Source organism: Macrobrachium rosenbergii, chromosome 32 (genome assembly GCF_040412425.1).
Source record: "Macrobrachium rosenbergii isolate ZJJX-2024 chromosome 32, ASM4041242v1, whole genome shotgun sequence".
In the NCBI taxonomy this organism is placed as follows: domain Eukaryota; kingdom Metazoa; phylum Arthropoda; class Malacostraca; order Decapoda; family Palaemonidae; genus Macrobrachium; species Macrobrachium rosenbergii.
In genome coordinates, this window is record NC_089772.1 from 7012142 (window position 1) to 7037389 (window position 25248).

General features: G+C 40.9%; 2 protein-coding genes across 2 annotated transcripts in view; both read right to left on the reverse strand.

Annotated features, from left to right (window-relative positions):
• Nucleotides 1-25248, reverse strand: part of Sin1 (SAPK-interacting protein 1) — a 563667-nt gene that overhangs the window by 510498 nt on the left and 27921 nt on the right. The window lies entirely within an intron of this gene.
• On the reverse strand, nucleotides 10364-13374 carry LOC136855586 (mucin-22-like). The gene is made up of 2 exons (XM_067132680.1): nucleotides 12814-13374; nucleotides 10364-12262 (listed from the first exon to the last, which is right to left on the reverse strand). The coding sequence occupies exons 1-2, from the start codon at nucleotides 13372-13374 to the stop codon at nucleotides 10364-10366; spliced, it is 2460 nt and encodes an 819-aa protein (XP_066988781.1).

The following is a 25248-nucleotide window of genomic DNA, read 5'->3' on the forward strand; positions in this document are numbered from 1 at the left end:
TAAAAAAATCCCCAACAGGCTTAAACATACCACAAAAGTGGGTACACTGCAGAGGTGGATACATACCAAAGGTGGGTTACCAGGTAAAAAAATCACCAACAGGTTTGTAATAAATACACTGCAGAGGTGGATACATACCGGGTTAAAAAAAATCCCCAACAGGCTTGTACTAAATACACTGCAGAGGTGGATACATACCGGGTTAAAAAAAATCCCCAACAGGCTTGTACTAAATACACTGCAGAGGTGGATACATACCGGGTTAAAAAAAATCCCCAACAGGCTTGTACTAAATACACTGCAGAGGTGGATACATACCGGGTTAAAAAAAATCCCCAACAGGCTTGTACTAAATACACTGCAGAGGTGGATACATACCGGGTTAAAAAAAATCCCCAACAGGCTTGTACTAAATACACTGCAGAGGTGGATACATACCGGGTTAAAAAAAATCCCATGCTTGAACTAAACAAACTGCAAAGGTGGACACATACTGGGAAAAAAGATCCTCGACATACTTGTACTAAACACGCCGCAGAGCTGGATACATACCGGGCTAAAAAAAAAAAAAAATCCTCAACGGGCTTGTGCTAACACGCTACAAAGGAGGATGCATACTGGATTAAAAAAATCCCCAACATGCTTGTACTAAACACACCGCAAAGGTGGATACATACCTGCTTAATAAAAATCCCAACGGGCTTGTGCTAAACACACAGCAAAGGTATACATACCGGGTTAAACACTAAACACGCCGCAAAGGTGGATACATACCGGCTTAAAAACCCTTGAGGGTCACTATCTAGGAAAGATTAATGTGATTTTTTTCCTGAGACATTTTTTCTGTGACTTTTTTTTTACCTGGATTCAAAGCAGCAGGTCGCTTCATAAACAGAATCAGTGTTAAAATACTGTAGTCTTTGCATATGGAAAGGAAATTCAATCAAATCAAAATTGACTCATAATGGCAGTCGCAGTACTGGTAATGAGGGTAGCAAGGAGAAGAATATACTATATGCTATAAAATGCAAGCTTTGCAATTTACTTTATTCTGAAGCAGAATCAGTCATGGAAGAAGAGGTTACGGACTTTGCTCAGAACAGTGCCACTGCTAAACTTTGTTTGGAAAATGATCATGTCATGGATTGTGAGGGAGCCACAACTCTATATAGCCTATAAGTTATACAGCAGTTCATAGAAAAGTGGTAGACGGTGCTTTAATAAATATTTGCATAGATGGCAATAAAGCCTTTAGGTAGGAAGACTGACATACAGACAAGCTCACCTGTCATTCCATATATTTAAATGGAAAGCAGGTATACTCTCGGCCCCCTGTTCCCCGTCTCTCCCTGTGCAGTTGACAGAAAGAACAGGCACCGTTGCCGAAGGACGTTTACCACCTATCACCTGATCACCACAAATGAGCAGCTTATGGACGAAAGACAGCAGTTAAGAAAGTTACAACGTTTGGAACACAGATGCGAGGAAACAGCCATGACATGACAGCCATTCCGTGGTTAAATTTGAAGGATTGCTTGATTTTTTAGACATTAATATATTTTCATGGTGATGGTTGAAGAAGACCGTCGTGCAAATGGTCGAAAGCTCCAGTTATTGATAATTTTTTGACGTATATTGTTTCAAAATACAGCTTTTGCTCATATGCATAATTATGGATTTTCATTTATCATTTCCGGTCACAATATAGTGATGCACCATAGGTTATTCATCAATGTCTGCATTTTTCTTATCCCTTTTCTCAGCCAGCCCTGCATCATCTGCAGTCACAGTCGTGCAACATTCCAATAAAGATACCTTTCCTTATCTCATAAAAATTATACCAATTTTTTCTGCCATTCTCGCACCACTTAATCCATAAAGATATTAGAAAACCATGGGAACAAGACACCCTTGTTTCTGGTCCACTTTTACACTGAATCATTCACTTTTTCATCTACACGTTCTAGTTTCACTTTAATAAAAAAATGTTAGTTCTTATCAAAAACTATTAGTGTAGTGCTTTCATCACCTTTCCTTGGTCAACGCATGTAGCGTTCAGCATTTTCTTTTACTTTCAAATTTCTTGCAGAAATGTTTCTTACAAATTACAAGAATCAGGGCTCTCTCTTCCTTGTATAACCCCACACTGTGCTTCATATTAACTGTCTTACTTTCTCGATCAAAATCCTACTGTACACCTTTCCTGGTATACTAGACAATGTATGTCTCTATAATCCTTTCAGCTTTCCCCTTTTACAAAGGAACAGTATTCCTTTCACCCATTCCTTTGAATGTTTTTCTATTCCTATTATACCTTACTCACCCCGGCCAGCCACTCAGTGCCAGTCTCATCATTGTAATGCAGCATCTCACTTGCAATCCTATCACCTCCAAGGGTCATTTCCTTCTTGTACCTCCTAATCTCCCTCCGCCCGTACTCAAAAAATTACTGCCACAGAAATTCTCAAAACTGAATAGCCATAAAAATGACCAGTGGCTATTTGTAGTCAACACTCGAATGAATTTATCCGAACAAACTGGGGGACCGAGTAACAAATTTTTTTTATTACATTCCGCTGAGATACTTGTAGAAACTGTAAGCAGGAATGGATGATGTCAGGTGAGTTTTGTTTCGTTGTTTTTATACCGCCAATCCACTATTATTATTACTGAAGTTGCTATATTTTTAATACAACGTCCACCTTGTGTATCCATTGAAGGTTAGAGAAGCTGGACATACCTGAGTCTTGCTGTATTTAACCTGTTATGTATTCATTACTGTTTTATTTTTCCAGTATTTTATGCATTTCCTGTATTTGTTGTCCCTACTTGGATACTGTATTTGTTTATTGTCACGAGCAGAAATAAATTGTAAGTCGAAAAAAAAAACAATCACTTAAGTAAACGCATGAAAAACTGTAAAAGCCGAAATTGTTCAGGAAGGAAGATGCGTTCACGAGATGGAAGACTGTCGGCACCGGCAGATTAAATCCGCGCTCCCTTCAAATGCACGTTTTATGGACCCTATTCCACCGACTATCACTTAGCGAACCAAAACAACTGCAGTTTACTAATTGAACGAAGCGGATAATCGCTTATATTGCGTCCGTGTCTTAGTCAATTACAAATAAAAAAAAAAAAAGTTAAAAGAGCGGTAGGAAAGGAGAGAAAAAAAAAACATACAAAAACCTGTTCTTAGCAAACCACAAAAGAAGTGATGCGAGCGGTCATGTTTGCTCCCTCTGATGAACCGTGAAACTACCCGACCCCGTTATGGTGATGTCCCTCGACGCTTCCCTTCCCTTCCTCTTAACAAACATCACAATTAACATCTAAGACGTGCGATTATTGACTTCGTTAACTGCGTTTTCTGATTAACGGCGACTAAATTGTAGGAAACTCTTCAGACCGTTTAATAGAAGATGACTTACACAATGACAGTACGATCAGTTTAGGAGACTCCCCACCGAGTGTGTCTGTCCATTCCATCCGTAGCCTCTTCAGGCCGACCCGCTTAAAAGGGACTTTAAAACCTGTAAAAGGAGATTTCCCCCTCGAGGGATCGCAGGAAACAAAACACAAACATGTCTTTAATTTTGTGCGAAAAGGTATTACACTCTATTTGTTGGAGCGGTTTCGAAATCAAATAAGGCAATGGAAAAGGATGATGGCGGTATCCAGCTGAGCTTCCACGCCCTCTATTGTTCGAGGTGTTAAAATTCCCCCAGGGGATGGTCAAGTCTACCTGTGGCCTGTTGTGCTTTGGAGTTTGTAGTAAGCATGAAAAAGTAGATCTCTGCCAGTTCAGAATGAACATATCCACCACGAACACCAGATGTGAGAACTTGGTCGTGGTGCGTGTAACCAATGACTGTCTTAGTGTGTTACGTAGTTTAATTTGTTGATTAAATCTGAAGGCCAATCGTGTACTGAATAAATTATCTTGGCAATCTGCTGTACTTCTCTTGACAACACCTTCACGCTCATAAAAATATAACGATGTTTACAGGTGGTTCCCTTTCGAAGTTCGATGACAGTTATGGTAGTAATAGTTTAGCTGCCATTAGAGAATATTGTCACCTCCAAGGCCGTGAGGAGAATTCCTTATTGAGTGATAATAATACCCATTATTCCATCACGTAGTCTACAGTTTTTAAATACAGTTATACAGAGTAACAAAATACGGTAGATGAAGGAAGGATAACGGAACAGATAGTGTACTGTTCTGTTCAAAAGTGCCTTCTTTTTCTTAATTTTTGTTTCTTGAGCTGGCAAATTCCGTCAATATTTTTTGCACCTGATATATTATTCCTTCCTAAGAATGGTGGTTAAACCGTGGGCCCTTTGTTCATGGCCTTCATAATCTCATCGGTGAAGGCTATAGGACTTGTGATAACAGCGCTTTAACTTCTTTTTAATTAATACTAGACCATTTTTTTAATTAATACTTGACCATGGGCACATGAGCCTTCTTGAACATCCATAGGGCAGGCTTGGGGCTACCTACCTCATTCCAAAAATGCACTTTTTGAACAACTGTCTGTAGATATATATATATATATATATATATATATATATATATATATATATATATATATATATATATATATATATATAATATATAAATTTTACTGTAGTCTAACATCATTCTTGTGGAATTTAAAAGGCTCATCAAAGCGCAGTCAATACATTTTTAATCCATATACTTCGACTGGCAATACTTCAATCCTGATCACTTGTGAATTCGGACAGTTGGAAGGTGACAAGACTATTAATATACAGTGTGAAATTATGCGGCCATGGTATAGCGACATTGGCGAGATTAGAAATGGCGATGGTATTTTTAGGAAAGGGCTCAATCCATTGTTGCTTTAGCCTTCGTTAACTCCCACCTGGGTCCACTCTGGTGGCCGATACGCTGGAACACTTCCTTAAGAATGAGTCTTAAGAACAACTTGCACGTGAAATCAGATATCCAGCGTCCTAATAGATTCATATTCTCAGTTCTACTGATGATGACAGGTTTCAGAATCTTTAGTAGAGGCAGTTAACTCTTGGAAAACAGTTTACCCTCACTTCAAGCTATGACATAACCAGTATTCACTTATATACATGCAAATCCTCAAGCTCTCAGAACCATATCTTAAAGATCGTCTCTCCGAAATAAACTTCATTGCAGTTATTCCATAACCTTTTTGGTTGATTTAAATAGAACTGTATAGTCTTGGGGTGGTGAAAAATAAATACAGATATATGGTCCTGTTTTTGGGTTTGAAGCCATTGTGTGGCCAGCGTAACTAATTTCAAGGGACTTGCAAACCTTTAAACTAATAATCGTAGGTGGCGGTGTTACTCCTCATCACAAGGACAAGAAGTTCAAGCCTGGGTGCCTGAAGACTCTATAGGTAAAGATTCTCTGAAGAGTTTCTGCTTCCTGCCAGAAGGCTGGTTTCACTGTACTTGTCTCTCTATGTTGTTATTTTTTAGTGTTTTGGGCTTGTGAATGGAATTTCTCCATTTTTCCCTTGCTATATTCTGTGATGTTACTGTTGTAGCCATTGTTTGCCAACATCTGCCTCACGCATTCAAGTTCTGTAGAGAAAGCTTTCCAAGTAATGCAGTGGTAAAAGGCCACACAGATGCAAGTGCCAACAATGGACTTTTTATAGGAATCTGGACACTCTCCCCTTGTGTTAAGGCAACAGCCAATGTATGTATATTTTTTTTAATACTGGTATGAGGTACTGGGTCGAGGAAAGGAATAGTTTTGTTCTAAATTGCCTAGACTGTGATACTTCGAACTGAATTTGTCTTTAAGGAGTCAGCAAGCTTATTTGGTAGTCCTATTACGACTGAAGAACACCAGAACAGTTAGGTAGACCTGAATATGACTGTGGGATCTGGACCCTTCGCCCAGGGTGAGGCATATTTCTTTTAAGGCTGAGATGTCATCTCAAAGGAGTCACCATTTCTGGGGACCAACACTTGCTCAGATCTGTGTTGTAAAGGGTTAATGCCTAGCTAAAGGTGGAGCCAAGCCTCAGACTAAGGATTAATTTAGCCGTGGCCTACAGTCTTCATCACCCTGGAAGATTTTTGCCTTCCAGCTTGCTTTGAAAGTGGAAAGGTAACCATTCAGGAACACGAGGCTATCAAGAGAGAAATGTGCATGAGGTTATGGAACAATGAATGATGACGGAAGAAGGAAATAATAAAAATAAAAAAAGTGGAATAGAATTGGGAGAAATGGGGTAAATATGTGGGATTTGATGATATATATATATATATATATATATATATATATATATATATATATATATATACACATATATATATATATAAATGTATATATATACATACATATAAATATATGTGTGCGTGTATGTATGTATACTCGTAGACCCTAATCATGTAAAAGTTTATTGACTAAGGAAAGACTGTTGAATAAACTCATGTGGTCTTTAAAGCACACGAGACAAACAAAAAAAAAGTTGATTTACTGATTGTGAACCATTTGTTGTCACAACTACCAGGGCCCAAAAATCAAGTCTTCGTGCTATTTAAGCACATCTACGCCCAGAAGCGATATAAAATAGGATATATCACCACTGTTGTGGTGCTAAGTACAACAAACTGAAGTGACTGAATGACTGGATACACACGAACGAAAGCAGCACGATAATCTCACTACACAAGAATTACTGTACATAAAAAAAAAAATGCTCCATTTTCGTCGATTGCGCAGGTATGACGGTACCTGGTTGAAACATGCGCCCACAAATTACATCTACAACTTTTTTGTTGGATTTTCGACAGAAAATACATGGTAACAGGGATTTCTGACAACTCTGATAACATCTAGTGGATTTTATCAAGGTACTGTGGCGTAGATAACATAGATTACCTTGGGAGATTCGGGCGGTTAAACAGGATGAAACGGAGAATTTGTGCGCCTAATCGTTTTCGGAGAAAACACGGAAGAAAACACTATATTACTATCAATATTATTTAAGGTGAGAAACATATACTGTATACTGTATAAAAAAAATATATATATATATATATATATATATATATATATATATATATATATATATATATATATATATATATATATATATATATATATATATCAACCACCACGGTAGTTGGCGGTTAGTAAAGCCCAGCTCCCCAGAGTACACAAAGACCCCGATTTTGGCCCTTTGTAACTCTGGAAATATTCAGCCGACCGGGATGAAACTCTGGCTTTGGAGGTTTCCCACTCAGGTCTCTAATCGTGCCAAATTTCATTGAAATCCGTTGAGCCGTTCCGGAGATCCAGATATCGATTTTTGGCGTTCAAGGGATGTGGTAGTTGGTGGGTGGGTGAGGGACTTAACATATTTGTGGAGCAATAACGGTAAGAGATACAACCGTGATGATTAGTTTTTCTGAAAGCTTGTATTCCGGAGGGGGCCCTTTCGGGATTTGTTTTTAGAAATAATGAAATTTTATAGCTACCGTATGCCATTCAAATTAGATTTCCTGACGCCGTTTTCTTAATGTGTGTGGATAGCAACTGGTGTTAGGAGAAGCTGGCTGGTTTTTGTGTACTCCGGGCGGCTGGGCTTTACTAACCTCCAACTACTTAAAGAAGGACCTGAGGAAAACAGGGCTTTCGTTGGTTGGATCCAAATTTAGGCAGGTATGCCCATGGTAGATTTAAGCGCTACACTAGACACTGCACTGGACGACTCCTATAGGCAAAGCTTCTCTTCGCTTTGTTGTTGTGACATATGAAACTCGTTTTAGTGTGCATATATATCCAGTAATAGTATATATATATATATATATATATATATATATATATATATATATATATATATATATATATATATATATATATATAGAATGTAACGTTTGTTGGTGAACAAACGGAAAAAATTCAGTAGAAATATTTTAGACAAATGGCCGAAACGGGGATTTTCAATGCTTGCTCAAAGGAGGCAGTTAACCCCTAGACTGAAATAGCAGCCTGGATATTTCAGTAATAAAAAAAAAGATATAAATATCCTGCATAAAATCTCAGGTGTCAATTTCACAGCAGTAATGCAGGGGCTAAGTACGTTTAATTATAGTAATATTCATGAGTACTTGGTTGCAAATCATATGCCAGTGTAGCAAGTTTTATGTAATGTATCCAATTATACGGTGCACACATATATAGGTGTATATACGTTTATATATATATATATATATATATATATATATATATATATATATATATATATATATATATATATATAGAATATTTCATTATATATCGTCATGACAAAACATCCACGCGAATTAAAAGTTATTTCATCAAGTGTTGAAAAGAAATACGCGACAGGCTTATGCCACAAATTATTTCGTCAGTCCTAAAAGAAATTACGAGCTACGTTCAGGAAAATCTATTCATCACGTGCTGTATTTTAATTAAACTTCCATGAAAGACAAGTAAAAGAGGGAAGTAGAAAATAAAAATAACACTTGCAAAATTAACCAATTTCAAGTACATCTATAGATCGCATTCAGTCACGTTCCAAGAAGCAAGACACTTCTAAGACTTTAGAGTCCTTGGCAAATGACAACAACGCTTTAGACCTTGGACAACATCGCTCGGCTTCGGACATTCGAACCTTCGGACTGTAACATCGTTCTGGGCGGTAGACGTTTAACAGGAGATTGCTAAGTGATTCTTTTTTCCTCAGTAGTGGCGTATTCAATTCCTCCTTAATTTTAACGTAGCGTAATTGGTCCTGTTGTGTAGTTTTTACGGAAGAGCCGTTTATCACGCGACTAGACTACAGTTGGCGCTTGAGATTCCCATCGATTGTTGTCACTTCGTTGGTCAAGTTATAATGAAGCCCGGGCTTCTGAAAGGTAACACTGGAACTTGACTATATCATTGCTAATATTGTATATTTGTTCTGGGATTTTGGAATCTTGCTGCGTTGTTAGTTTTGTGCAAATCTTTGGCAGTCATTATAACTATTTCTGTGGGCATTTACCCATAATCTGACGTGAGTAAACGCACAAAATTTACGAGCTTTAGAGTAAGTTACGCACAGCTCTAAGGCTTTTGTCTTTTCCAGGGTGTTTTTGGTTCGAGTTTGACTCCGAGTTCCTGTTCTGACGGTAAAGCTTCACGCTTAGGAAAAGGTATGTAAGAGGTATTTGTTTACTGCCAAGTTTAGTTTAAGTAATTTTTTGTTGATTTTTTTATTTACTTTAATTTTTGTAACAATTTTGTCAAAATTTACTTATTTAAATTTTTGTAATTTGCTTTTTAAATTTTGTAACCTTGTCATAACTTACTTTTTTAATTTTTGTAAAATTTACTTTTTTGTCATTTAATTTTTGAATATTTGTAATAAATTTACTTTAAAGCAAATTTATGAAAAATTATACATTTTTGTAATGTACTTTACTTTGTATATACTGTTCTTGAACAGTATATACAGTATATATCCTCCACCCCTTTAGGGGCGGCGCCCTGAGGGGTGGGGGAGCCCCCATGGTCTGCATAGTAGGTCGTAAGACCTACTATGCAGGTTCTTGGGTGGTTTTGAGCTAACTAATCAAACTTTCTTTCAGGTGGTAAGCGAAGACTTAATCTATAGCTTAGTTTTCTTGTAAGTTGAGATAGGTGTTAGGTGTTTAAACGTGCTTGGCTACCTCCCACTCAGATAAGTTTGCAGAAGCTCCCTAAGGTTTGAAGAAATTTAATTTTATGCCATCAAACGGCAATATTCAGCATTAAAACTGGTTTTATATACAGGTCTGGCGTCTTAGTGTGTTTTATTCATGAAGGTTTTGCCGAAATTTAAATTTTTAAGCGTAAAGTTGGCGTTAGACTTAATAGAATTTTCAGAGGATTCGCACTTGTATTTCCTTTCTCGCAACCTAAAATTTCTGGTTATAGGGGTTATAGGAATCTCCCTACATGTACGGGTCATTTACGGTAATAGGCTTGCTTACCCAATAGCTAAATCATGCAAAACTCCCCCAGACAGATTGTACAGAGTAAAGTTTGGATTTCTGCAGTTTGCACATGGAATTAGTTTTGTGAAGTTTGTCAGTAACTCGTAGCTAGGAACGTTCAGCTCCTATTAACAGACAGCACGAAAGCAATTTTTTGTTAAACTGAAAGTATGGAAATAAGTCATGGATATTTTTTGCATAAATTGGAATATGTTTGAATGGGTGCAGTCAAGTTTGGCAGGTATGTTGGTTAGTTTTGATACTATTAGGTTCCTCATAGCGTAAGCAGTGTATTTATGATGCTATCCGCTGGCATTGAGTTTGTTACTCTTATGAATGCAGACAATGCGTTTCTCTATGAAAGCAGGCGATGAGTTTGTTGCTCTGTGACCACCGGCGATGAGTTTGTTGCTCTGTGACCACCGGCGATGAGTTTGTTGCTCTGTGACCACCGGCGATGAGTTTGTTGCTCTGTGACCACCGGTGATGAGTTTGTTGCTCTGTGACCACCGGCGATGAGTTTGTTGCTCTGTGACCGCCGGCCACGAGTTTGTTGCTCTGTGTCCGCCGGCCACGAGTTTGTTGCTCTGTGTCCGCCGCCACGAAGTTTGTTGCTCTGTGTCCGCCGGCCACGAAGTTTGTTGCTCTGTGACCGCCAGCCACGAGTTTGTTGCTCTGTTACCGCCGCCACGAGTTTGTTGCTCTGTGACCGCCCGCCACGAAGTTTGTTGCTCTGTGACCGCCGGCCACGAAGTTTGTTGCTCTGTGTCCGCCGCCACGAAGTTTGTTGCTCTGTGTCCGCCGCCACGAAGTTTGTTGCTCTGTGTCCGCCGCCACGAGTTTGTTGCTCTGTGACCGCCAGCCACGAGTTTGTTGCTCTGTTACCGCCGGCCACGAGTTTGTTGCTCTGTGACCGCCGGCCACGAGTTTGTTGCTCTGTGACCGCCGGCCACGAGTTTGTTGCTCTGTGACCGCCGGCCACGAGTTTGTTGCTCTGTGACCGCCGCCACGAGTTTGTTGCTCTGTGACCGCCGACCCAGTTTGTTGCTCTGTGACCGCCGCCACGAAGTTTGTTGCTCTGTGTCTGCCGGCCACGAGTTTGTTGCTCTGTGTCCGCCGGCCACGAGTTTGTTGCTCTGTGTCCGCCGGCCACGAGTTTGTTGCTCTGTGACCGCCGGCCACGAGTTTGTTGCTCTGTTACCGCCGCCACGAAGTTTGTTGCTCTGTGACCGCCGCCACGAAGTTTGTTGCTCTGTGACCGCCGGCCACGAAGTTTGTTGCTCTGTGACCGCCCGGCCACGAGTTTGTTGCTCTGTGACCGCCGCCACGAGTTTGTTGCTCTGTGACCGCCGCCACGAAGTTTTGTTGCTCTGTGACCGCCCGGCCACGAAGTTTGTTCCTCTGTGACCACCGCCACGAAGTTTGTTGCTCTGTGACCGCCGGCCACGAAGTTTGTTGCTCTGTGTCCGCCGGCCACGAAGTTTGTTGCTCTGTGTCCGCCGGCCACGAAGTTTGTTGCTCTGTGTCCGCCGGCCACGAAGTTTAGTTGCTCTGTGTCCGCCCGCCACGAAGTTTGTTGCTCTGTGTCCGCCGCCACGAGTTTGTTGCTCTGTGACCACCGCGATGAGTTTGTTGCTCTGTGACCGCCGGCCACGAAGTTTGTTGCTCTGTGTCCGCCGGCCACGAAGTTTGTTGCTCTGTGTCCGCCGCCAAAGTTTGTTGCTCTGTGTCCGCCGGCCACGAAGTTTGTTGCTCTGTGTCCGCCCGCCACGAAGTTTGTTGCTCTGTGACCGCCCGGCCACGAAGTTTGTTGCTCTGTTACCGCCCGGCCACGAAGTTTGTTGCTCTGTGACCGCCGGCCACGAAGTTTGTTGCTCTGTGACCACCGCCACGAAGTTTGTTGCTCTGGGTGACCGCCGCCACGAGTTTGTTGCTCTGTGACCGCCCGCCACGAGTTTGTTGCTCTGTGACCGCCGGCCACGAAGTTTGTTGCTCTGTGACCGCCCGGCCACGAGTTTGTTGCTCTGTGACCACCGCCACGAAGTTTGTTGCTCTGTGACCGCCCGGAAGTTTGTTGCTCTGTGTCCGCCGACCCACGAAGTTTGTTGCTCTGTGTCCGCCGCCACGAAGTTTGTTGCTCTGTGACCACCGCCACGAGTTTGTTGCTCTGTGACCGCCGGCCACGAGTTTGTTGCTCTGTGACCACCAGCCACGAGTTTGTTGCTCTGTGTCCGCCGGCCACGAGTTTGTTGCTCTGTGACCGCGGCCACGAGTTTGTTGCTCTGTTACCGCCCGGCCACAGTTTGTTGCTCTGTGACCGCCCGCCACGAAGTTTGTTGCTCTGTGACCGCCCGGCCACGAAGTTTGTTGCTCTGTGACCGCCGGCCACGAAGTTTGTTGCTCTGTGACCGGCCACGAAGTTTGTTGCTCTGTGACTGCCGGCCACGAGTTTGTTGCTCTGTGACCGCCGCCACGAGTTTGTTGCTCTGTGACCACCGGCGATGAGTTTGTTGCTCTGTGACCACCGGCGATGAGTTTGTTGCTCTGTGACCGCCACGAAGTTTGTTGCTCTGTGTCCGCCGCCACGAAGTTTGTTGCTCTGTGTCCGCCCGACCCACGAAGTTTGTTGCTCTGTGACCGCCGGCCACGAAGTTTGTTGCTCTGTTACCGCCGCCACGAAGTTTGTTGCTCTGTGACCGCCCGCCAAGTTTGTTGCTCTGTGACCGCCGCCACGAAGTTTGTTGCTCTGTGACCGCCCGGCCACGAAGTTTGTTGCTCTGTGTCCGCCGGCCACGAGTTTGTTGCTCTGTGTCCGCCGGCCACGAGTTTGTTGCTCTGTGACCGCCGCCACGAGTTTGTTGCTCTGTTACCGCCCGGCCACGAAGTTTGTTGCTCTGTGATAAGTTTGTTGCTCTGTGACCGCCGGCCACGAGAGTTTGTTGCTCTGTGACCGCCGCCACGAAGTTTGTTGCTCTGTGACCGCCGGCCACGAAGTTTGTTGCTCTGTGACCGCCGGCCACGAGTTTGTTGCTCTGTGGCCACGAGTTTGTTGCTCTGTGTCTGCCGGCCACGAGTTTGTTGCTCTGTGTCCGCCCGACCCACGAGTTTGTTGCTCTGTGTCCGCCGGCCACGAAGTTTGTTGCTCTGTGACCGCCGGCCACGAGTTTGTTGCTCTGTTACCGCCGCCACGAGTTTGTTGCTCTGTGACCGCCCGGCCACGAAGTTTGTTGCTCTGTGACCGCCGCCACGAAGTTTGTTGCTCTGTGACCCCCGCCACGAAGTTTGTTGCTCTGTGACCGCCGCCACGAAGTTTGTTGCTCTGTGACCGCCGGCCACGAAGTTTGTTGCTCTGTGACCGCCGGCCATAGTTTGTTCCTCTGTGACCGCCCGGCCACGAGTTTGTTGCTCTGTGACCGCCGGCCACGAGTTTGTTGCTCTGTGTCCGCCGGCCACGAGTTTGTTGCTCTGTGTCCGCCGGCCACGAGTTTGTTGCTCTGTGTCCGCCGGCCACGAGTTTGTTGCTCTGTGTCCGCCGGCCACGAGTTTGTTGCTCTGTGTCCGCCGGCCACGAGTTTGTTGCTCTGTGACCACCGGCGATGAGTTTGTTGCTCTGTGACCGCCGGCCACGAGTTTGTTGCTCTGTGTCCGCCCGGCCACGAAGTTTGTTGCTCTGTGTCCGCCCGGCCACGAGTTTGTTGCTCTGTGTCGAAGTTTGTTGCTCTGGTCCACGCCAGTTTGTTGCTCTGTGTCCGCCGACCACGAGTTTGTTGCTGTGACCGACCGCCACGAGTTTGTTGCTCTGTGACCGCCGGCCACGAGTTTGTTGCTCTGTGACCGCCGGCCACGAAGTTTGTTGCTCTGTGACCACCGCCACGAAGTTTGTTGCTCTGTGACCGCCCCACGAGTTTGTTGCTCTGTGACCGCCGGCCACGAAGTTTGTTGCTCAGTGACCGCCGCCACGAAGTTTGTTGCTCTGTGACCGCCCGGCCACGAAGTTTGTTGCTCTGTGACCACGGCCACGAGTTTGTTGCTCTGTGACCGCCGGCCACGAAGTTTGTTGCTCTGTGTCCGCCGCCCACGAAGTTTGTTGCTCTGTGTCCGCCGGCCACGAGTTTGTTGAGTTTGTTGCTCTGTGACCGCCGCCACGAGTTTGTTGCTCTGTGACCACCAGCCACGAGTTTGTTGCTCTGTGTCCGCCGGCCACGAGTTTGTTGCTCTGTGACCGCCGGCCACGAGTTTGTTGCTCTGTTACCGCCGGCCACGAGTTTGTTGCTCTGTGACCGCCGGCCACGAGTTTGTTGCTCTGTGACCGCCGGCCACGAGTTTGTTGCTCTGTGACCGCCGGCCACGAGTTTGTTGCTCTGTGACCGCCGGCCACGAGTTTGTTGCTCTGTGACCGCCGGCCACGAGTTTGTTGCTCTGTGACCGCCCCGCCACGAAGTTTGTTGCTCTGTGACCACCGGCGGCGAGTTTGTTGCTCTGTGACCACCGGCGATGAGTTTGTTGCTCTGTGACCGCCGGCCACGAGTTTGTTGCTCTGTGTCCGCCGGCCACGAGTTTGTTGCTCTGTGTCCGGCCACGAGTTTGTTGCTCTGTGACCGCCCGGCCACGAAGTTTGTTGCTCTGTTACCGCCCGGCCCACGAGTTTGTTGCTCTGTGACCGCCGGCCACGAGTTTGTTGCTCTGTGACCGCCGGCCACGAGTTTGTTGCTCTGTGACCGCCGGCCACGAGTTTGTTGCTCTGTGACCGCCGCCACGAAGTTTGTTGCTCTGTGACCGCCGCCACGAGTTTGTTGCTCTGTGACCGCCGGCCACGAGTTTGTTGCTCTGTGACCGCCGGCCACGAGTTTGTTGCTCTGTGACCGCCGGCCACGAGTTTGTTGCTCTGTGACCGCCGGCCACGAGTTTGTTGCTCTATGAACATAGGCAATAAGTTTGTTCTATGAAGAGAAGCAGTGATTTTTACTCCTGAACACGACGAGTTTTACTCTAGGAACACAATGAGTGCTACTATATGTACACAAGCAATGAGTTTCTCATAAACACTGGCATTAAGTTTAATTACTCATGCACAACCAATGAGTTTGGAAGTTACTCTTGAATACTGGCAATGAGTTTGTAATGTTACTTATGGACTCTGGCAATAGTTTTGTGACGTTACCCACGAATATTGGCGAGAGTTTTGTGATGCCATCCATGAACGTGGGCAATGAATTCATTTTCCATGAACCCTGTCAAATGCCTGTTAGTGAACACCCACAGTGAGTAAATGGTACTATAAGCACAATATGATGCTGTTTATGATCACAAGGCACCGAGACATTCATACTATCCTTGAATAAGGGCAGTGCTTTGTGGGGTGGTGTAACATAAGCGGGAACTGTGATGCTTCCTTGAACAGTGCGTTGTGGAACTGTTCATGAACACAGGCAATTAGTCTGGGATGCTTTCCATAATCAAGCAATGAGTTTCCAATGGTATCCATCAACAAGGCTTTGAGTATGTGAAATAACGCATTAACATAGAGATTGTGAAGGTATTATAGGAGTTGGATGCATTTGTTGGTACCCATTAATTTAGTGACTGCGATGCTGTAATGAACGTCAGTGTTCGCTAAGCTATCCATGACACTCAGGTGTTTGATCGTATGTACTATGTATATATATAGCACCTGAAATGTTAAAAAGGTCAGCAGGCAGTTAATGAATGTACTAATATACTGTACATTTTTAAGTACAGTATACTGAGGTAGAAGCTGTTGTCTCTGATAATTAGTGGCAAAACTGATCTATGATGTCATTTCCTCCCTGACAAGAGCTCACAATACACAACTTCGTTGCTTTATTTTAAAGTTCAGCCGTTTCTTTCACTTTTACCCGAGTTCTTGAAAGATCAAAGGTACTTTAAGAATATGACTTTGATCATAGTATGTGGGTTATGTTAATTTTGATTTTGGTGATTTTCAGAATAGTACATTTTTCTAAGTAATATACAAATTTTGTTTGAGTGCTTTGTACGTTTAGTGAAACTTTAGCTTTAAATGGCGTCAGAAGCAGAGCAGCACTGCACAGTATAAATGTTTGTTGTACAGCCTTAATGCATAATTATGGTATAAATTGTACGAGATAATCTTGTCCAGATTGTTACAAATTTTCAGTGGGTAATAACCTTTTTTTTTTGGGCATTGATTGAAGAAACTGGCTCACGGTTTTTATAAGGTAATCATCTTTAAAGTAAAAGATGTCGTACCTATTTCAAGAAAGTGTAGTTAAGTAATTGCCTTAGGAACTTTTTCTGCTGTCGTTGTTTTTTCTGTTACAGGCCACGACTTCCTGGAGGAACCAGAATTCCAGAAAATGTGCAGACACGGGGCGGATTTGCGAACTTGGAGTGTTAGGCTGATATTTTTAGGGATCAGAGATGTCGACAAGTTAATTGTAGGCTTCTGTTCATTTAATTTTTAAATTTTCCATGCTGCGCTTTGTAAGTTAGGTTCCTCGGATATTCTGCATTTGTAAACCTGCCCCCTTGCCTGTGTATTACGATTGTTTTTTTTTTAATAAAATAATAATGGGTCTTTAACTTTGTTCTTGACGACTTCCTCGGTATTTTTATAGGGGGAAAACAAAGTATGTGGAATCTGGGTCATCATCCATATAATTACAGATGTTGAAGGTCAAAGCCACTTAATTTAGAAATATATCACTGTTTAACAGTATTCACGTGTGAGTGAAAACACATGTGAAAGGCCTATATAAAATTTTAAACGTAAGCAAATTAATGTAAGCCACCCTCATGGAATTGTTGAAAATTCCATTTGTTCAACACGAAGTGGAAATGTGGTTTGGGTATTGGTTGTGACGACTCTAGTGACCTTAGCTAGTTTGTGGAACAAAGAGCTGAAATCTGACTCCATACTAATGAATAAATGTACCGTACCAAGAGCGCCGTAAAATGTATTGGGAGCAAACAAAATTATGTATTTTACGTAATTTTACTAAAAAATGTGTAATTAGGAGGTAAAACTTAAGTATTAAATGGAGCAGAGGTCGTTTGGTAAACAAATCTGTTTTATCAGATAAAGCTTTGAGATGCAAAGTTTTTTTTAACAACAACATTTAATCTGTTTTAACGATTTCCGTTTAATAGGCCTCTTCGATTCTGAATAACCTCATAGGTCCCTGTTCTTTGCTTTTTGCTTATACTTCATATTCCATTCAATTTAATACGTCACTACTGTGCATTTCAGGGCCGTGTCTAATAGATTTTCCCCGATAAAATCTTGAAGCATCGGGTATGGATCGCATTTTGGAAATAGCTATTTGAAGCCACAGCCTAATTGGCAATCTAGTGTGGATAAGTAAGGCACTTAAAAGAGTAAATCAAAGAAATTTAAAGGGAAACCTAGTAAGCACCCAGAGAGAGGCTAGTTGTGACGTAAACTATGACATCAGACGAACTGGCAGGTCCCCAGTAGTATGACGATGATCGTAGAAAAACACACATTTGACCTTATTGTACAGTAAGCAATACCTTGAGTAGGATATGCGATAATTATCGAAATTTTATTTTCTCTATTTCCATCGAAAGTTCTTCACTAATAGTCTGCTCAAATCACAAGACCCTGATTCACACAAGCCTGGCTTAATCTTAAACAGCAGCATAACCTTATACATAAATTTAAATTACAATACTTTCTTTATTTCATATTTCCTTCAATTTTATTAAAGTTCAGTATAATCAATGGATTGGTGGATTATAAAATTTAGGGTATAGCCCAAGCGGTTGGACTAAGAGTTAGAGTATCATTCAGCAGCATAATGTACTGAAGTTATGAATTAATGAAATATATAATAAACGATGTAAATGAAATAATCAAAACTGAAGATTGAAAGACTGAGTAACTTCAAATCCATAAAAAATAGATAAAACCTGAAATACAGACTCACTGATAACCACACAACAACCCTACAACAGTGTTAGTTTCAAGTAAATGAATCAGCGTACAGAAACCACAAAACTGACATAGAGGCACACAAATAAAATAATACCAATCACTGTGGATTTATTGTGGGACTGATCATGCTTTAAGCAAGTTAAGGTTAGAACACTTGTGTTATGTTGCATTCATTTAGCAGGACTAAGCAGGTACGCGTGAACCGGAACTTTTGAGGAGACAATATGGAGCAGCAGAAACTCCAGAATAACAAGGGTTTTCAAGAGTGTTACTGTAAGGCTTGGTCCATTTTCAAGTTAAAGGAAACGTGAATTGCTCCATGGAACCGTATTACACAATTATTATTCCCATTTGATGCCCATTCCCTTATTTTACTCTGCTCAGAGAGAGAGAGAGAGAGAGAGAGAGAGAGAGAGAGAGAGAGAGAGAGAGAGAATGTAGGGTAGGTGTTTGAGTGTGAAACTGTATAAGAATTCCATATACCACCACTGTTACTACTGCTACCAACATCTGAGTCTTTATTCATAAAGTACAAGGGGCGGGGGGTGTCTAGTAAAGTTCGTCATACTACAGTATCAATGAGTGGTAGGGCCTTCAGTGATGACATTTTACTGGCCTCCATCTACGAGCCTGCTAGATCTAGCTAAGTTTCCCTTTAAATTTCTTTGACTTACTCTAATAAATGCCTTAATTATCAATATATGTATATATATACATACATATATTCACTTGTATATACAGACATACCTATGTCATGCATGCATGTTAACGCGTAAATATATACATACGCACACAAACACATATGTATATATATATATATATATATATATATATATATATATATATATATATATATATATATATATATATATATATATATATATATACATACATATAACGTATTTTTCTCGTAACTACCGGTGAATTTGGTCAGCCCGGTGCCACAATAGACAGATATTGAGGTCAGGGGATTCAAAGGAAGGGGGAGGGCGTAGGACTTTACTCCGCAAACTGATGAATTATGATGAAAGCGAAAAGTAGAAGTAGGAGTCTTCTCTCAATCGGTAAAGAAAGTGAGTGAGGGTTTTTGTGTACTCCGGGTGACTGGGCTTTGCAAACCGCCAACTACCGTGGCGGTTTTCTAGTGTGTTTTCGCTGAAAACGATTAGGCGCACAAATTCTCTGTTTCATCCTGCATATCCGGCAGAATCTCCCAAGTTAATCTATATTATCTACGCCACGGTACCTTGATAACATCCACTAGATGTTATCAGAGCTGTTAAAAGTCTGTTACCATGTATTTTCTGTCAAAAATTCAACAAAAAAGTTGTAGATGCGATTTCAACAGTCGGTACAAGGCGTTATGTTTCTCACTCTTCGTGCAAAAATTAATGGCCACTCTGTGAATGAATAAAATACTTCCAACTTGTGTAGATTAAACAAAAGGAAACTGTTTGTGCCAAAAACTTCATTTCCTTGTAAAGGTTTATGTTGCTTGTCTTGAATAAGGAAATGAAATTGTAGAGAAGTCTGTGACAAGGCATCAGGAATCGGACTACCCATGCATTACTTTGCCAAGAGCTAGTAGTACGCTTCTGTCAATGAACACCAAAATGAGGAAATCTTCTGAAAAGTCTTCATCACCGACAGATGGTCTAAGTTGTGCAGGAAAGGATGACGAATCCGTATTTCAACTTAAAGTTAGTCACCTGAGCCTCAGTTATATTTGAAAGAGTTCTACGGTGTACAGTATCCACATGTCTGCCAATATCTGCCTACAGAGAAACTGACAGTACTTTGTCACTTAATTCCATTTTTCACGAGCATTTCTTCTAACAATAAGAAAATGGCATTGAGTCTGCCTCCGGCCTCCTATTCCACAGTAGAAGCTTGGCCACAGAAGCTTGTAGCCTCGTAGCAGCATCTGTAATGGCTACTGCAGGGTATTGAATCGAAAGTCTTTCCTCATTTAGATAAGCAAAAATATCCGTCAAGTAAGCAGCGACGTGGGTGAACTCCTCGTTCTGGGAAATTACGGTGCCCACATATATAGATGAGATCAAGGTCTAGAGAATAGGATGAGACAATGCAGGATTCATATCATTCGAATCACTCTGGGAAGACTTGTAAGCCTTCTATAAGAACCAAGAAAAACCATGAAAAGGAATGCTGGATATAAGTGGACATTTGTGAACCGGAAAAAAACGCAAAGGCGTGAGTGGCTGCATTTTCCATTGGTTCTTTACTTCATACGGGGTTGGAGGCAACGATGATGATTTTATATGTATATATATACAGTACATATAATATATATATATATATATATATATATATATATATATATATATATATATATATATATATATATATATATATATATATATATAATGTGTGTATGTATATGCGCGTGGTTAAGGATTAATTTTCATTAGCATAATATAGAACTATCTGTTTGTTATTATTGTCATTTTACAATAGAAAGGGACACTGGAATGGCCCTCCCAACGGCTTTTCCTCACGAAAACTGCCAAATTTATAACCAAACACATATCCAGTCCACAATTCTACCCCAAGCTTGAAAACAGGAAAACAGATGGAGTAAAATGAGGCAATTAACAGTGAAATAAAACAACAAACGCTTTCCTCGAAGTTTGGAAGATTATTTATAAGAAGCAGGGGAAACAAAAGCAAGGAGAGAATTCCGGCCTTTTGGGGAAAGAAACTGCCACCGTGCAGTTATCAGAGTTCTGCTGATGTCAAGAGAGGTGTGGAAAGTGATGGCTTGAGAATGCCAAGAAATTTAAGAGAAGGAAATAAAGCATGATTAATCACACACACATGTACATATTTATATATTTATTTTCATTTATTGTTCTTTTTCATTTAATCATATAAAATTGTCAAATGTTGATAAGTACACGTATCAGGGAAAACAGAATTGGGAAGAGAAGTCCGCAGTCTGTAGGTTGAAAGGAAGAAAAAGCAACCTAGACAAATTTCACCTTTACATGCTGACTTTATCTCTCTCTCTCTCTCTCTCTCTCTCTCTCTCTCTCTCTCTCTCTCTATATATATATATATATATATATATATATATATATATATATACATACATACATATATATATATATATATATATATATATATATATATATATATATATATATATATATATATATATATATATATATATATAAAGCCTTATGCGGTACTTGAACATCCCGTTAAAAGTCCTTCGGATAAGACTCCCAATCCCACGTAACGAAGGAAGGATACGATCCTATTAAATATAATTTCATGGCAATTCCAGTTCTTTGTATCTCATCATAAAAACTTCATCGGCTAACGATGCCATCTGCAAACACGGCTTCATACAATTAAAAACGAAGCTTATGATACTTTTATGACAGAGAAAAGTTTGTTCTTTTAAACTTTTAGTCATGTACGGAGGGCTCCGAGCTAGCGTGTCCTTTTCAGACATTACGTTTCTTTCTGGAAGTGTTGATTTTGTGACAGATTTTGACTTTATTCTTGTGGTTCCTTCATCTTGTGGAATTCATATTAACCGTGCGTGGTCTTTCTCATTAAGGACCTAATGGTTAGCTACTTTTAAACTGATAAAATTCTGTGCAAATAAAAAAAATTTTCATTTTCAAAAGTCATCTTCCACTTTATTTTGGGAAGACAGAACAAACCCAGTTGTGAAATGCAAATATTCGTTAGAGATATCTGATGGGAAAAGAAAAGAATAAAGCACATCAGAAGAGAATAGAGTAGGAGCAGAACCACTGGTTTTATGTGGCCACCTGAAGCATTTCATATTTAAAGTTGCAGATCTCACATTGGAATGATTTAAAATTCTATCATATGGAACTGTCCTGGCCACAGGGTACCAAGGACAACAAAGCCCGAAATACAGAAAGTTAGGAAGCTGTAAACAAATGTTATTTGCGCAATACAAAACAAGTAAAAAATGCGCCGAAGTTTCTTCGGCGCAATCGAGTTTTCTGTACACCCACTACAGGGTATAATCAAGCCACCGAAAATAGATCTATGTTTCGATGGTCTCGGTATAATGCTTTTTGAACCGCGGCCCATGAAACTTTAACTGGGGCCCGGTGGTAGCATATCTTATACCGTTGCCAGAAGCACGATTATGGCTAACATTAACCTTAAATAAAATAAAAACTACTGAGGCGAGAGGGCTGTAATTTGGCGTGTTTGATGATTGGAGGATGGATGATCAGCATTCCAATTTACAACCCTCTAGCCTCAGTAGTATTTAAGTAACTCTGAGGGCGGACAGAAAAAGTGCGGACAGAATAAAAAGCGGACGGACAAAGAAAGCCGGCACAATAGTTTTCTTCCACAGAAAACTAAAAAGGCATATTTCGGGAAAAGCACATTCATTTATCAGTCTCCTAAGAATCATGAAAATCATTGTATGAAACAGCGCCGCGCAATGTCATCAATTACTTTTATGTGGTGGAAAAAGGTCTGCTTTCTGAACTAAGAACAGAGCGACTAGGAAACAAAGCTTCCTGTCCCTTCAGGGTGTCGTCAACATTAAACATGAAAAAGGAACAAACTCAGAATGCCAACTGAGTTCACAGCCAAACTGGAAAGCACTGTAATGTTCATCTCAGAAAAACACACAGAAGAGAGAAGAAAAGTTTGGGAAAATGCGAAGAAAATAAGAAGCAAAATAATCAATAAACAATTCAATATACACACTAATACACAGTAATTTAGGATTAACTGATTGGTTGCTTATGTCTATTAAAACTGGCGTCACAACATCTAGGTTATTGACGCGGTAATAAATTGAAATAGAAAAATGATAAGTAAATAAGTTTAAAAAGAAGATAAATTATAAATAAATAAGTTTAAAATATAATTTTATATAAAGATATATAAAAATATATATTAAATAATCATATTTGTTCGAATATAATTTAGGACATGATTTCGAATGGTGAAAGACTGCATCCTTTATGGGATGTAAATAAGTTAAATTTATCATTCAAACGAACCTTCATAAATTATTTGCGTTAAGACATTTATATAGTTTCCGATTTGTGAATACGAGCACTCACTGAAAATATTCTACGGTACAACTATTTTGCCAAGTTCTAATTCCACTGCAATTAGGGGGGTAGTGACGTCAGTGCACCTCGTGTGGTACACTGTAGGCATTGCTCAAGGGTCTTTGCAGCGTGCCTTCGGCCCCTAGCTGCAACCCCTTTCGTTCCTTTTACTGTACCTCCGTTCATGTTCTCTTTCTTTCGTCTTGCTATCCACTCTCTCCTAACAATTATTTCATAGTGCAACTGCGAGGTTTTCCTCCTGTTACACCTTTCAAACATTTTACTGACAATTTCCATTTCAGCGCTGAATGACCTCATAGGTCCCAGTACTTGGCCTTTGGCTTAAATTCTATATTCAGTTCAGTTCAATTCACTGCAGTTTGTAACATATACCTTTCATTTGCGTTCCTTAAAAATTACCGTTACAAATGCAAGGACAGTTTAAAGTACTTCTAATCACTCACCCATAAGACCAGTTAATTTCTTTCTTAATAAGCCCCCTTTCTCTCTCTTTCTCTCTCTCTTTTTTTACTTGCTGTTATATCTGTCCTCCCTTCCTTTCTTTCTTAATAACATGAAGTTTCTTCTCTCTTTTGTTTCTGCTGCCTTTCATTTTTCGATTGTTCCTTCTCTCACTTCAAGACAAACATCCAGCCCTTGTTCTGTCTGAATAAAGGCTGTGCTCATTCATTTATCGACCAGCACATCTCAATTTTCCACCTGTCAAAAATAGACTGTTGGCCATTTTAGCTAACAACACCTGGCTGATACCTCACATGTCATGAGTTAATCGTTTCACTATCATTAAATGATACAATACGATACTGACTGGCAGTTGTTAAACAAAGAGCAGGACTATAAAAGTATTCAATGGAAGATTAAAAGTAGAAATTATGCAGGCAAACCGGCCGGGTGTTCAAATGCATTGCATTTACTATTCCATGCAAAAGTTCAGCTCTGTGCTTATGTCTCTGTCTGTATGTCAGTCTCAAGACCCAAGCAGATAAAGTAATTTTATATAATAAATCACATATACCTGACCACTCGCGATACTGTAACATAAACTATTATTTACTACGTATGTAAATATATCAAATACAGCGTATTACAGATGATATACTATAAATTATACCTGTTTTGTGCAGGAAGATAAATGAAGTTAAAGAACGGGAAAAAGCAAAATCAGTACACACACTAACAAGAGTTTCTAATCGGCTTCACTCTGAAAAAAGAATCCATGAACCTGCCAATGCCGAGAATAACAACAAGAAAACAGCCATGAACTTTCGAGTAAGAATTGCATATGCAAATAAATACCGCTCCAATGCAAATCTTCCCAGAAAACTTCTCGTGAGACGTGTCATATCTCATAATCCAACAGTCTCCTTCGTACCAAAGTCCATCGGAAAATGTCCAACACAGGACGGAAAACGTCACGTTTATCAAAACTTTGTGAAAGCTGACAGAGGGAAGGGAAAGTATGACAACCGTATCATTGCTTTTCTGGGAACGTTGGAAATACACACACACACACACGCACTATACTGTTAGACACACGGAGACGCACTAAAGCACACACAAATTTAAACTTACCTCTGCCGATTATAAATACGAGGCTGATACATGTTCGGGATTAAATATTCCTCCACGTATATACCTGTGCTGATTACCACTTCTTTCCCCTGCGAGCTGTTCTGAACATATTAAGTTAGGTTTGGAACTCATTATTCTACACAGTCTTAGAATTGTTTTCAGTCTGCATTAATACGAGTACACGATTTCGCCCCCAAAAACCAAATCTTCTGCTCCGGAGACGATGGCTTCCGAAACAACGAGATAACAATAATGGCCACTTTCTTTTGTCTCGCACCCTCCCTTCCTCCCTCACTCTTCCTGGATCTGCAGATTCTTGTTCTAACATTAAAGATTCTAAAGAATCTTCGCTGAAAACTTATATATGCAAAACAGCATTATGCTTGAATGTAATGTGAATATAATATAAAAATGTAACGTGAATATAATATAAACACTGCGCATTGATTGAAATTCTGAGAAATCTCTGTTCAATGTAAAGGAGCATTTCAAGTCTTCAGATGACTATAGATCAAGCTCCTTGCGCTTAGATATAATGATTCTCTTTGCTTGTAAAATGTTTTCCTGAGTTTATAATGTTTTTATGCACACGTGATATTCCTT

Excerpts from the sequence above, each read along its gene's own strand:
- LOC136855586 (XM_067132680.1), bottom strand. The coding sequence starts at position 13,374 with ATGGCCGGCGGTCACAGAGCAACAAACTTCGTGGCCGGCGGTCACAGA. Across the intron at positions 12,263-12,813 it reads TCGTGGCCGGCGGACACAGA|AGCAACAAACTCGTGGCCGG; the intron begins GCAACAAACTCG and ends CCGCGGTCACAG.